Source organism: Sander lucioperca, chromosome 4 (assembly GCF_008315115.2).
Source record: "Sander lucioperca isolate FBNREF2018 chromosome 4, SLUC_FBN_1.2, whole genome shotgun sequence".
Lineage (NCBI taxonomy): Eukaryota > Metazoa > Chordata > Actinopteri > Perciformes > Percidae > Sander > Sander lucioperca.
Genome location: NC_050176.1, coordinates 4,180,601 through 4,194,128, shown reverse-complemented (window position 1 = coordinate 4,194,128; position 13,528 = coordinate 4,180,601). Strand labels below are relative to the sequence as shown.

Here is a 13,528-nt window from a genome sequence, read left to right as displayed (position 1 = left end):
AGAGCGTTCAGCCTCACAATCTCATGATCTTCCTCAGCAGATTAAGCTTACCCAGTTGTCATGGAAATAGCTCAGTTATCACCACATTAACTAAGTACGGACCTAAGACCTAGGTTCGTACATAGTACAGTGAAGTACTGTATCTCGCCAAAAGCTAGAAAAGTGGACCTCGAGATCAGATATTTGTTAGTCAAACTTCTGTTTCCAAGGTAAGGAAACTTATACCCTCGACTTTAAAAGTCTGCCTCAAGTAAAATGTCATGGATATGTGCAGGTCAAGTATGTATGAAGTACTTATTTGTTCATACTGCACTGTATATGTGTAATGTATGGTACACCTGGCCAATCCAGTTCAGCAAATAAGAATATGAAGTGTTCCATTTTCAGCCTCTCGTTAAAAAGACATCACATGTACATTAACTGATGTTTTCTATGCATCTAGTCAATCAGGTCCCAGTTTTGTCTAGCTAGGGCAAAAGGAGTACCTGACTCTATACAGAACACGTAAATGTGTAATATGCCAGATGTTAAGGTTGTGTACTCTGCTGCATGTGCTGTAAAAGAAAAAAAAAACATTGAAGGAGAATTCTGGTCGATTTCAACCCGTAGCTCTGTTGTTTGTAAATTTGGAGTGCTGTCAGTAGCAAGAAAAATGAAAACAATCGGTGCTGCGTACACAGTGTTATCCTCCTGCTAGCATTAGCCCCCAACATGTGTTTTTAGCCTCTAAACATGTTTGAAATGTCATTACAAGTGCCTACCCATGTGCAGTTATTCCTACCGAGGGAACACAGCGAATTTGACCAATTACCCCTGACTGCAGACCCGCAGACCTCAATGTGGGCGGAGTTAAACGTTTAACCCTGCCCACTCTCCAACATTTGACCCCGCCGTCAGTCAGGGGCTTCTCAGGGACCCAGATTCATTGCGCAACAAGGAAAATGGCTACCAGGTCGACCAGAGAGATCCATAAATGTAAGTATTTTCGGCTTAAAGAATTGATTTAAAAATTACGACGGTCTTGTTTTGTGCTCTACACAGTCCTGTACATATTTGCAACCATATGTGTAATTGAAACTTTTTAAAAATCGCTAGCTTGCTATGCTAACGTTAACGCTAAAGTTAACGTTAACTACATTGCTTATTTGCACAACAGTCCCGCATTTCTCTGCCTTGAATGGACTCCATGCATGTCTACAGTGTTAACTAAACTCCATTAGCAGTCAATTTCGTTTGATATCAGTGTATAAAACTACTTGCTTTGGAGACATCGATACGTGCTTTACATTTACCGTCCTGTATCACACAGGGACGCCGGAGGAAACCCAGCAGCTGATCCACTTTCTGGGCTGAAAACGAGCAGAAGTTTCTGCGTTCATATTGTAGCCATTCATTATTGTTTTGGTACTGTATTATTGTAAACATGTGTAATTCCTGTTCATGCACCTGTACATTGTTGTTGGTTATGATACAGGACACTAATGAAAGAAATGGGGTATGGAGGGAAAGGTTACTGGCCAACAGGCATCAGACTGGGGTCTGGAATTTCAGAATAGCTGTAGTTTTTTGTTTGTTTGTGGTCTTGTGTGTCTTTTTTTAGTTTTATACATTTGAGTGCCTTTTTTTATATGTGTGTGACATGTAAGTTATGGTTCTAATAGTTGTAATAATGTTTACTTTATTGGGCAATAAAGACAGCTTTTTGTTAACAAAGAAAGTGTTTCAACATCAGTGACATTTAAAACAGTGATAACTGAAAGACATATACACCATGCAGTGTGTATACAAATATTTATTGCAAACAGACCTAAGTATGTATGATGATGTAACCAAGTGGCGTCCCATTTCATAGGGGTATGTTTTCACCCCTACCCCTTACCCCTCGTTTTTCGAGGGCCAAGGGGTAGGGTTGTGGTAGCATACAACAGTAAGCAGAACAGCTGGCATTGTCCCTGTTCTAAAGCTAGGCATTCTTAGAATGTATGTAGGAAAATACATCTTATCTTATAATATCTGTCTACTTTCACGATGATGGTCAATTATGTAGACAGAAGCATACTTTCCAAATAATGTGCATCATTTTGGCATTTATTTCTCTTGCAGAATAACTGCTGTCATGAGCACATGATTTGTTTACAAACTATTGACATTTCAGAGTTATATAATACGATCTGTACCTGAGACCCAGACCAGTACATGATTGTTATAGTTCTTATTGTCATTATTATTATTATTATTGTTGTTATTAAACTTATTTTCATAATTATTGGTATTATTATTATTATTATTATCATTATTATATTATCATTATCATTATTAATTTCATTATTATCATTTTTGTCATTATGTTCATTCATATTTTAGTATTTCATTAACATTTTTACTGTTTGACTGCTTGTTTTATGTTAATGTTTGTTGTTCAATAATTTGTTGTTAAATAAAAATAAAGTCTAGTGATCCATTTAATTTTGATAACATTAAGAAAGTATCTCAGGTTACATTTGATTATGATAAATACACATTCAAATATATTACTTTTTTCATCATTTAATGCATAATTAAGGTAATTACATTTTTTGATAGGTAGTTAATCTGTTATTTTGTGAAATGTGTCAATATTGTATTTCATAATTAGTAAAACCAAAGATTAAGTTCATTGTGTTGAACTTTGGCTGTTGAACTTTTGAACTCCAGCCGGCCACTCTGCAGGCTGAGCTGTGGTGTGGGGTCAGGTTACAGCTTGTTGCTACAGTCATTACTATGGAAATAACCACGGCAAATCGTTTTTTGGGGGGAAAAATACGTTTTGGAATATAATTAGATTGTATGAGTTCGGCAATCGACTAGTGTGGACTTCACCAGAAACCAGGAAATAAACAGAAGTATGGATTAACACAACTTTTATGCATTTCTGTCACAGCTACTGCAGTCAAATTCGCTGTGTTCCCTCGGTAGGAATAACTGCACATGGGTAGGCACTTGTAATGACATTTTGATCATGTTAAGAGGCTAAAAACAAGTTTAAAACTTGCCCTGTTTAAGCCTGTTGGCTGCAAAATCTAGCAGGAGGATAACACGGTGTAGGTAGCACCAATTGTTTTCGTTTTTCTCGCTACTGACAGCACTCCAAATTCCAACAGAGCTACGGGTTGAAATTGACCGGAATTCTCCTTTAAGTAATTAAGTTAATATGGAAATAGGAAAACAGGAGAAAGCAACAGCTCTGAGAAACATAGTTTGTCCCTGGTACTTGAGGGTACAGCTGGACATTGCTTCCTAAAAATCCTCTGAGAAAATCCCATCAATCAACAGGTGGACATCAACACAGGACAACAAAAACCCATTTGTTTTAAGAGTCAGATATAAAGGAAACTCAAAAAACTATAGGCAGGATCACTGGACAGGCAACAAACACGGCTTAAATAGAATCTGTTTTATTATAAGGAAGTTCATTATCAGAGGGTCGTAGTCAGAAAGTAATACGAGAAATGATCTAAGGCAGTGGTTCTCAACCGGTGGGGCCCGCCCCCCTGGGGGGGCGCAGACACTCTCCTCGGGGGGCGCGAGTAGGCTACAGGATGGGAGGAAAAAAAAAAATCACGTAACGTAACTGTCGGTACACGATCCGTTCTGCCTGCACGATCCGTTCTGCACATGCGCAAAATGTTCGCGCATGCGCGGTTGTACGAGGATTTACAACATTGCACGATCTGTTCCACGCTTTGGGTCGACAGCCAAGCTAACGTTAGTTCAGCTAACAGCTAATTCGGCTAACCGCTAGCTGATTGTAGCAGTCTGCCGTTAGCCTCCACAGGCAAGCTAACATTAGTTTGGCTAACAGATAATTCGGCTAACTGCTAGCTGAGACAGCATGTAATAACTTTAAAAGACCCTCAAAATAAAACTTGAAAATAAACGTTGACATATATAACAAACACCTAACATATAACAGCTGTTACGTCAGTTCTACTTTACTTGTGCTCATTTAAAATACAATCACTCAATACTTGTCTTTATTGTTATTACTGTGAAGTCTTAATTTAGCTGTAGCTGCTTTTCCCATTAAGTTTGAGTTAACGTTATTTTAGACTGAATCTAGCTGTCAGCTAGCGGTTAGCCGAATTAGCTGTTAGCTAAACTAACGTTAGCTTCCCGGTGGAGGCTAGCCATAGGCTAGCGTGGAACAGATCGTGCAGGTCGTATCCTCGGTAAAACAGTATTATCTTGCGCATGTGCAGAACGGATCGTGCAGGCAGAACGGATCGTGTACCGACAGTAACTACACGTCGTGGCGACGCACGCCGTTCGGTCGTGGCTGGGTAGCGTTGCATTTCCTCCCCGACTCATTTCCTGGTTCTCCTTCTCCATGAACAACATGAAATCAAGGAGAGGGTTAACTTCTCCTGCTCCAGATTTCCCACCGTGGTCAGAAAGAACAGGGGAGACACTTTGTTTCTCTCACTATGACTCTAGAGTTGGTACTCGCTCTAAAGCTAAACGCTGTCACTCTCTCACTTCTCCCTCTACCACCCACCCACCCACACACACACACACCAGTGCACAAGTATAAACATCAGGCCACTTTTGTAGGCTACGGAGAAAGCTCTGCGTGGAGCCTCCGCACTGTAAAACAAATCATCCTCCTGGCGACTTTTTTGTCAAAAGCGACTAGCGACAAATCTAGCAACTTTTACTGGTGTTATTGGAGACTTTTGTGGTGTTTGGAGACTCGAAAGCACGTATCACTCTGCAGTTATGTGCTCAACGAGCAGCAGGTGCTGCCGTGAGCCCCTCCCCTGTCCAAAAGCCCTCACAGGCGGTCAGTCTGTCAGTAGCCTCGCGGAGCAGTCCCAGCCTGCAGTCAGAGCAGAGAGGAGACACACACCACTCCACGTCCAGGCTGCACACACGCACACATCGTTACATCATAGCCTCAACTTTATTGAAAACACAACTAATCCACATCCAAATTATTTCAAAACCAAACAACTGGAGAGATTTCTAGTGAGGACCAACAAGGCAACCGACGCACCACCAGCTGCAAAAAAGCTTCTAAGGTACGATGAAGCATACCTGGCTCAGGTCTCACATTAACATCGCCTACCTGCAAGCTTCTGTAAAAAATGCAGATGATATGCCTACTATTAGGCCTAGTAATAATAACAATAATAAAGCATAAATTCATATCAGAGGTCTGGTGCCAATTCCCAATTATAGCAATAGCCTAGTAATGATAATAGGCCTACTGATGATGATGATAATAATAATAATAATAATAATAATAATAATAATAATAATAATAACAATAATGCCTGCAAGCTCACATTAGAAGTCTGGTGCTATTGCCAATTATAACAATAGCCTAGTAATGATAATAAGCCTATCTACCGCTACTGATGATAATAATAATAATAATAATAATAATAATAATAATAATAATAGTGTGGGCCTAAAAATAATAGCCTAGCCTAGGGCTATCTATCTATCTATGCAAGGTGGTGTAGTGGGGGTGGCACCAGGCAGGGAGGGGCAACTGCAATGAACCAGCTTTGGGGGGGCCCAGCTTGCAAAAGGTTGAGAAACCCTGATCTAAGGTGAGGGAGAAATATGTCAAATGACTTCAGTGGCTGCCAAAACCCACCAGACCGCCTTGGTGAAAGAATGAGTCATTCGAGTAAAGTGTGTTTACATGCAGTTAGCTTTAAGGATTCATAAAGAAGCAGTACTGTACATTTACAATAAATGCTATTGGTCACCCTTTTGCCTGCGGGTTTAACAAATATTTAAACAGGGACGAGGCAATTTCGTCTGACATCATTTGAGGTAAATAGCTCAATCCAATTTTTTCAAAATAGTAGTTTTTTTCATTTCCTTAAAAACAACACTTTTGGACATACAAGGTTTTCACCCAAAAGCTATGATATATTGTATATATTTTCATTTTACATGTTGAATATGTTCGGTGATCTTTCTTGTCTCTGTTGTGAAAATGTGACATCGTCTGGCAAATGCAGGTTCTGTCATATAAAATATGTAAGTGGTAGAACACTGTGCCACGGGACTCAGCAAATGCATTCTGTTCCCACCTGTCACCACTGGAGGCCAACAGAGCTTTAGAGATGCCTTTTGTCTTGCTGTTGTCAGATATAGTCAGCTCTGCATGACCTGGGTATGTATAAAAGGCTTGTACTTTAACTTTCTCAGCATCATTTCTTATTACCGCTTTGCATGGCTGCATGATGCAAGAAGATGGCTCTAATCTGTGTTGATTGGCAGTGTGTTGTTGCTTGCATGGCTTCCAGTACTGAATGTAGAGACTACTGATGTGTAACTGTACTAATGTCCTGCTACTTCCTGTCGCTCTGCATGGCTTCTTGAGAAAGCTTATTTGTTGCTCTAGCTGTCTTTATGCTATCTTATTGCCTTCTGTCTGTAGATTTTAACCTGTACTAATGTTTCCTGTCGCTCTGGTCTCGAAACATCTGGCCAAAGGACTACAGTTGAAAATTAGCCAGCTGGCTAACACTGGCACATTTACAGATGTGTTGATTTAATGTCCTTTATAAATAAAATAAATTAAATGAAATGAAGTTCATGTGTAATAACTACTGGGTATATAGAGGGGACAGCTCACCTCCAGGTCTGGGTAGCTGAGTACCACGAGCTGGGCGCAGGCGTTGATATCGTCCCCTTTGATGAAGGACAGGTCCACTCCTCCGACTCTCTCCAGGCCCGAGAAGTCTGGACTCGTCTGCCAGTCCTCAGTGTCCTCCTCCACCACCTGCTGTCTAAGACGGGCCTGCTCGCTGCACACAGGACACACTCCTGAGTCTCACAGTGCAATCACAGGGCACAAATAACAACACAGTAATCCAGATGTCAAATCTAAACACAAGACTGGCAACAGCTATCAATATCACAATGACTCAATCAGTTGCTAAGAACACTGATGAAAATTTGTTTATGGAGTAAAAAAAATTAGAGGCTGGCTGTGATTTTTATTTTTTATTTTACACCAGAAAAACATACCTGGTGGTACCACATCATAATGTCCGGCATGTTTGGTGTTTTTGCCTGACTAGCCCAATTGTTCCAGCTTTAGCAACACTTGTGACAGCTGTCTTTTATAGGGTGTGACACCGAGAAGGCAACTTGTCTGTTTAAAACTAGACAAATGACTAAATGAGTGTTTTCTAATGAAAGGAAACACAGGGCACATGTGAATGTGATGTTGATTGCTTACTGCATACTGTGACACTCTTAAAGTGGCTATATGTAACTTTCGGTTTGTGTTGATTCTAGCGGCCGCTTTGGACAAAAGCAGTAGTGTTTTTACCACGTCTGCTGTCGTAAAGATCTTTTCTTTACGCTGCTGTATTACCCACTGTAGATTACTGAGTTAGTGTTAACTGGGAGGTCATATAGTTGCGATGAATGTTTTGCTCAGACAGAAAATAATTAATTTACAATAAAACAATAAGTTACAGATGCATCGTTGCATTTCAAGTGTTGCTTATGGTGACTTTGACTACTTTGGATGTATCATGAGCTAAACCGGTTAATGTTATCACTGTCACTGTGTCACGAGCCAAAGCATTAAGATTTTGTTGTAGCAACGAACGTAATAATAACTTAGTTTTTAGTAATAGTGTTGCTTTAATAGATTAAAGCAACACTAGAGCACTTTTCCCGCTTCGGTCCCCCTACAGGTTGGAAGCGGAATTGTCCATTACTGCTGTCGTAATGTCTCATTATGTCTCATTCGAACTACAGATCCGCTACCCAATCTGGCTAACTTGCATATTGTAATGTAATGGACAATTCCACTTCCAACCTGTAGGGGGACCAAAGCAGGAAAAGTGCTCTAGTGTTGCTTTAACATAGCGCATTTCATGAAACCCAAGGACGCTTTATACAAGTACAGGGGGACAAGGGAAAAGAAAATAGTAGGCCAACACAAACACGAACTAAAATGAGTAAAACGTCTGTGCTAAATGGAAGGGGGACGTAATTTAATGTCGGCTACTGATATACAACCAACATCGCACATTGTAAAGTTATTTTATGAATGAAATAGACATATTACATACCTGAGGGCCAATTCGGGGTCGGTTTTGGAATAATTTACAATCACGTAATTGTCTCCATCTGTTGAAAGCCGAACCTAGGTTGACTCGCGTTTTCGCCTGTCGTCTTCGTTTAATTTCCTTCTTTTCTGTGATGGCTATGCCCCAGTATCAGCCATAACTACAGCAGATAACTTCTACAATAAAAAATAAAATAGAAATACGAGTAGGCCTAGCCTATAAAGAAATCTACTGTCACCTTTTACCTTGCTGGATACGCTAAGGGACTGTTCGTTATTTAATTAAGGGGCCACCGGAGGAGTTTTGTGGTCTCTAACCTAAAAAGACATGACCCTCCCCTTATCAGTAATAATTTTCCTATGACCCTCCAAAACGATCTGAAAAAGAGGCATGACCCTCCCCTTGCGTGCAAGTTTGCACTTAGCAAGGAAGTACAGATACCATTTGACTTTTACAGCCATGATGTACAGGAGTTCACCTCTGCATTCTCATCTTACACATCCCACTCCTCTGTTATGGTGTGGTGGCCATTTCAGTAGATTTACTTACTAACATTGTTGTGGAAACACAATAAGCATGGAAACTAAATGCACACTTCATGCATTACTGCATTACTTCAAATACTAAGTTACTCCTCCAGTAAACTAGTATTCATATGAAATAAAACAATAAAACATTGAGACCATTCAGCAAAGGACGCTGGAATATAACCAATTCAACACTGGTTGCTATGGACTTGTCACTATAGTCATTGTATATTTTAGCACATAGGTAAAGCTGCTGAAGCTGAACATTATATTCTAAAACACATATGTTTATTTTTAAAGTTTTTAAGTTACATTGTAACAATTTAACAATTCGCCCTTATGAAATCCAATCGCGGCACGGCTGTTTTGGAACGCAACAGACAGACACTTAAATTCAACTAAAATGTAACGGTGAACAATCAGTGTTGGACCTACAGTCTGTTGAGATGCCTCTCCAAACGCAGAAACCAAGCGCAGTCACACCATAAAACGTTAAGACACGATGAGAAAAAAGATCCGCATTTTGCCGTAATCCAATGACACGAAAAAAAAGTAATCCACAGCGATCAGTAGATCCACAAAAAGGTAAATGACACGGTGTATCCAGAAAGGCCGATACGAGCGTCACATTCACCAGCCAGCTCCGAACAGGTGAACGAGGCCTCTCCACTTCGCCGTTTAAACAAAGTGGAATAAACGAATAAAAGTCCAAATCTACACAAAACCTGCAATCAATTAGTAAGCTGACATCACATGTATATACATGGCATTTAGGAAACCTTTATTGCAAGGTTGGCACGGCCAGATGTCCAGACATAGTGCAACAGTAACTTTCGTTTTTTGCGTCCTGCTGCTCCCATCGTCAGCCAGGTAATATTTTTTTTACTAAAGCAGTATATGAAATCAGATGTATTACCTATCACCATTTAGTTTTTTTGTGTTATTTAAGATACTTATAAAATATCTGGTCATGCCAGATCTAATTATTCCACTAATTTTTTAAACAATGCAATTACCCGTTTCGCCACCAGGGGGCAGTGCTCCTCCTGCCCCCCCCCCAGCAAACTCCACGTATGCGGTCAGACCATCTGCTAGGGGGCCCGAGACTGAGAGCTACATGGATAAATATGCACCAAACAAGCCACTTTGAAATTTTGCTCTTTTCATGAATAAAAAAGTTGGGTGACCCCCCCCCCCAGACTAAAAAATGTTGGATGACCCTCCCCTCAGCAAAAAATAAAAAGACATGACCCTCCCCTATTTTCCTCCGGTGGTCCATTCCATAAATACCGAACGGTCCCTAACACAGGCTTTTCCGGTGTTACAAAGAAATCTGTGACCCACCAGAATGTGTGCTCTGTAGCGCCGTCTACTTGGCGTAAATCATTCTGTGACTTTGTGGGAAAAATCGGACCCGAGCAATGGCACTAATGAAAAAAACTACGTAAAAATAGTGTTCTTTTCACTGTTAGTCTCGTATGCTGTTACAGGTCATTTAAGATCATTATATGAAAATTGACAGCGTTTCAGAAACACTAAAAAGTTACATATGGTCACTTTGAATGATTTTTATTTGTAGCATCGCTTTTCTTCCACTATATTCTGTTTGTAAGCATGGCCAGTGATGTGCTCATATTGCTTGGCCATGTTCTTACGCATTACATATGCACACATCTGTGCGTACGCACGGTTGATAAATGAGGCCCCAGAGTTAGTTGACGCAACCCACGACTGCTGATCTTCCCGTGTGGTAGAGTTTAGATTCTCGCCCCGAGCCCGAGCCCGACCCGAGCCCGACCGGACCTTGGGTCGGGCTCGGGTCGTTATTTTCCGCTACATCCTCGGGCCGGGCCGGGCCCGGGCCGGACTCTTGATCAAGCAATTTTTTTTTTTTTTATCCATTACCTTATTATCCTATTTGGGTGGGGAGAAAGCTATGCCATAATCAGAAATATTATAAATATATATGTAGGCTATATATATATAACAAATGTGTACAAAAGTTAGGCTGCAGTTACAAAATGCAGCACGTGTCATGCGCGGAGTCTCCTCCTCTTGCACGCATCACACCGGGCCTGCTGTGCTGTATTGTGTATCTTAAGTGCAACATGGAGCTTGAAGATGTAAAGAAAAAAAGAAAAACAGAAGAATTAACTTTGAGCAAATGTGGAGCAAAGTCAGAGGTATGGAAGCAGTTTAAACAAGTCGTGGGCAGTGACAACAATATGTTGTTCATCATTGTTTCTTTTTTTTTTTACATTTCTTCATTTGGATCCATTTGCGATCCGTTCCATTCCATTCAACAGCGCAGTTTACATGCTTCGTCCTTGTTGTATTATTCTAAACAGATTTCTGTAGTTCAAACAACTCTGAATTGTAGTTGAGAACGTCATTTATACCCCCCACGTATTAAAAAATTGTCGGGTTTAAATTGGGCTCGGGCTCATAATTACAGTTAATATGTCGGGCCGGGCCGGTCTTGGACGCAACATGCTCGGGCTCGGGGCAGGTTCAGGCTTGATTTTTTGGGCCGATCTAAGCTCTACCGTGTGGTGGCAACACACTGTCCTCAGCTCCTCAGCTCCACAGCACGTGCGCACACACACACACACACACACACACACACACACACACACACACTTCAGAGCTGGAGATGGCAGGCGGCATAAGGACATAATATGGAATCATGGTAATATCACTGGCCTTGTCATACTAACTCACAAATCAATTGCTGCTGAGGACTGGTGTCACACGTCCAGAGCTGCTGGCAGAAGAGTTACAACAACACAGGGACACACAAGTGTAGCGACATCTGCCAGCACCTTCTGGAGCACTTTGGTTGTTGTTGTTTTACCAAGCTAGTACTTCAGGTTAGCCAATGATAGCAAAGTGGCTTCGTTCCAGTGATATCAGTTGTAACGTTACTGTATGTAACGTTTTAGTGTACTGTAACGTCATATAGTTCAGTTCAGGTATATAAACAGAAGAATAGCAATCTGACCTCTCCCACTGTTGGACCAAATCTTCAGGAGGAGGAGCGGACATCTGTATCACCCTGGTACGGAGGACAAACTCACCTGAAAAGTGATATTTTAATTAGTACATTCAACTGACTGAAGCAGCGTCAAGTGTCGTGTCCATACATTTTATTTCTATGATATAGACCTTTTCAATGGAATTCAATTGCTAGGCAACAGCCTGGCCCCTTATTAACTTTGTGAACTTGACTGGTACTTTTACAGTAGTAGGCCTATATAATGTTGAATTACATGATAAAAGAAACCCCACTCTGATTACAAAAAAAAATTCATAATAAGATTTTTATTAGAGATGCACCGACAGACCGGCCAGTGACCGGAATTGGCCGGTTTTCACGTGCTCGGCCATGACCGGCGACCGGCAGGTCAGTCTGACATATGCCGATTTTAATGCCGGTCAATGCTACAATTAACTGACAACATAAGTTATACGAGTTACAGTTCTCAAGGACGCACGCACACACGGATGCGACAGCACAGTCTCTTTTTCTTTTCTCTCAACTTTTCCGCCGTGTGTCACGCGTACCCGTTCGCGGTGTGAAGCGTGTGTCCGCGCTATTCTTGCACATGTAGGGAACCTCGTGAATTAACCTGCAACTTGTCAGCTGTTTGGAAATTCTTCAGCATGTGTGCAGAAGATAACAGGTTTGCAATATGCAACACCTGCAAGGAAAAAGTAGGGCGTGGAGGGATGACACCAAAAACCAAAATCACATTTTTTTTTGTTGGTTATTGGATGTGAAAAGAAGGAAATGGTTTTCACAACATTGCACTTTAGATGTGTGTGAATTTCCCACACCAGAAGTCATTTATATAGTTCTATTTTATAGTGATCCATTATCTGTTCAAAAAATGTTCTATGTTCTGTGCAAAATGTTCTATTAAAGAAAAGATAGAAAATAAATATTTGTGTGTGCTGTAAAGTGGTTAGAAAAAATGAAATCGGAATCGGCTAAAATCAGTATCGGCTGGCCTAACTCACTGAAAATCGGAATCGGCCTAGAAAGTTGTAATCGGTGCATTTTAATTTTTATTGACATTTCTTTTTCTATTCGTCATATCATTTGAACAGTTCATTCCACTTTTTCGAAATTCATAAAGTAACAATTGCAATTAAAGCTGCAAGCAGCGTTGGACGGGCCCTGGCTCCTCTGTGCGCGTCGGGGTTACTGGCGGACGTCGCTCCTTGCGACCGTGCATTTGCGCGGCACTCAGACACCGCAAATTGTCACGAATGAAAAGGGAACTCTCTGCTGAGTTCAACGATACCTCACACAAGACTCTACGTGATACGGTTCATTAGCTGTGGAAGGGGGCGTGGCCAAAGCATAGGGGGCGGGGTAAACCTTTACCAATAAAAAAGGAAGTCTCTGCTGAGTTCATTGATACCTCACATAAGACTCTACCTTAAACAGGTCACCAGTTATAAAAGGGGGCGTGGCTTAAGCATAGGGGGCAGGCCAAACCATAAGCAATAAAGAAGGAACTCTCTGCTGAGTTCAATAACACCTCACAAAAGACTCTACCTTAAATGGTTCAAATGTTATGAAAGGGGGCGTGGCCTGCGTACGTGGTTAAAGTATAGAGGGCGGCTCAGTATCACATGTAGACCACACATTCTAAGTTTCATTTAAATCGGATGATGTTTGTCATATAAGGCAGATTTCCTGTTGCCAGTGGGGGGCGCTATGACCAAAAGTCAATATTGTCCTCTTGATATCCTCAGGCCTGGACTCTTGTTGATTGTGGGAAATTTCAAGCAGATATGACAATGTACACTGTAGTTACAGCCAATTTCTCGTTCATCGCTAAACACTCAAAATGGCTGCCACGCCACGCCCACACCGTTTGACGAAAAGTTTTTCTTTTAATAACT

The 13,528-nt window shown here is 41.1% G+C and overlaps 1 protein-coding gene across 1 annotated transcript in view; it reads right to left on the bottom strand.

Moving 5' to 3' along the window:
- Positions 1–13,528, bottom strand: part of LOC116039658 (endonuclease V) — a 129,470-nt gene that overhangs the window by 109,839 nt on the left and 6,103 nt on the right. The window contains exons 2-3 of the mRNA XM_031284609.2: positions 11,616–11,691; positions 6,635–6,806 (exon numbers count right to left, since the gene is read on the bottom strand). Coding sequence (XP_031140469.1) covers positions 6,635–6,806; positions 11,616–11,659 — 216 coding nt within the window. The 5' untranslated portion in view covers positions 11,660–11,691. The remainder of the gene's footprint in view (positions 1–6,634; positions 6,807–11,615; positions 11,692–13,528) is intronic.